Genomic DNA, 915 nt, shown 5'->3' with positions numbered 1-915 from the left:
TGGTTGCTCGTGTATGCCATTCTTCACCTTGGAAACTTGGAGTTTTACCAAGGCAGCTCGTGGCTGCCATTCTTCACCTTGGAAACTTGGAGTTTTACCAAGATGAGAAGGACACCACCCGTATCCAGAACATGGACCATGTGGCCAACATTGCCAAGCTCTTGAATGTGGCCCAAACAGACGTGGTCGAAGCTTTAACCACCAGGGTTATCGCAGCTGCTGGTCAGGTACGTAATTAAACTGCATTAGTATCAAATACAAATATTAGCTGACATAATTCATTAGGCTATGAATCCCGAAGCAAGACGCCGTATTTTATGCCTTTGAGGGGGCTTCTTACTAAATCGTTTAGTAATTCATGTACTATGTAGATTAGCTCTCTTTTTTCGGAATGCTTATTGCCAGGGCTCGATATTGTGTTGGCATTAATTGGAAGACTGATGGATCGTGTGATCCGCGGACTGCGCGAGTCAGAAGATGAAAGTACTACAGATTAAGTTTATGAGTTGGGAAATATTATTTTATTTAAGATCAATGTGAGTAGGACTGGAAATAAGAAGAAGCCGTGGAAAGACACGTCAGGGGGGGGTTCCAAGTCATGATTGGAAATTGGGCGTGGGTCCTTTCTGCAAATTCAAGTGTTGTAACATCTGACTCTTAACATTGTCTGACTTTGGTCAGAGAGGCTTGCGATGGTCTACGCATACTTATTTTAACGGAAGAAAAGTTTTGTAACCTGATTTGTTCTCAAACCCATCTTAATGACTAGGGTTTTTTTGCTCACTCACACTGCGGTCAAAGTTCACCTAATCAACCTAGTAGTGGTTTTCAATCCTCAGGTGATGCGCAAACCCCATTCTGTGGGCGAGGCGAATGTTTGTCGCGATTCGTTTGCCAAGGCCCTCTATGACCGGC

General features: G+C 43.8%; 1 protein-coding gene across 1 annotated transcript in view; it reads left to right on the top strand.

Moving 5' to 3' along the window:
• LOC131881883 (unconventional myosin ID-like) overlaps positions 1-915 on the top strand; it is a 15806-nt gene that overhangs the window by 9193 nt on the left and 5698 nt on the right. Inside the window, exon 6 of the mRNA XM_059228874.1 lies at positions 11-227. Within this exon, the coding sequence (XP_059084857.1) occupies positions 11-227 (217 nt within the window). The remainder of the gene's footprint in view (positions 1-10; positions 228-915) is intronic.

Source organism: Tigriopus californicus, chromosome 6 (assembly GCF_007210705.1).
Source record: "Tigriopus californicus strain San Diego chromosome 6, Tcal_SD_v2.1, whole genome shotgun sequence".
NCBI classification, from domain to species: domain Eukaryota; kingdom Metazoa; phylum Arthropoda; class Copepoda; order Harpacticoida; family Harpacticidae; genus Tigriopus; species Tigriopus californicus.
Note: the sequence above shows the minus strand (reverse complement) of the source record. Positions and strands in the feature narration are given on the sequence as shown.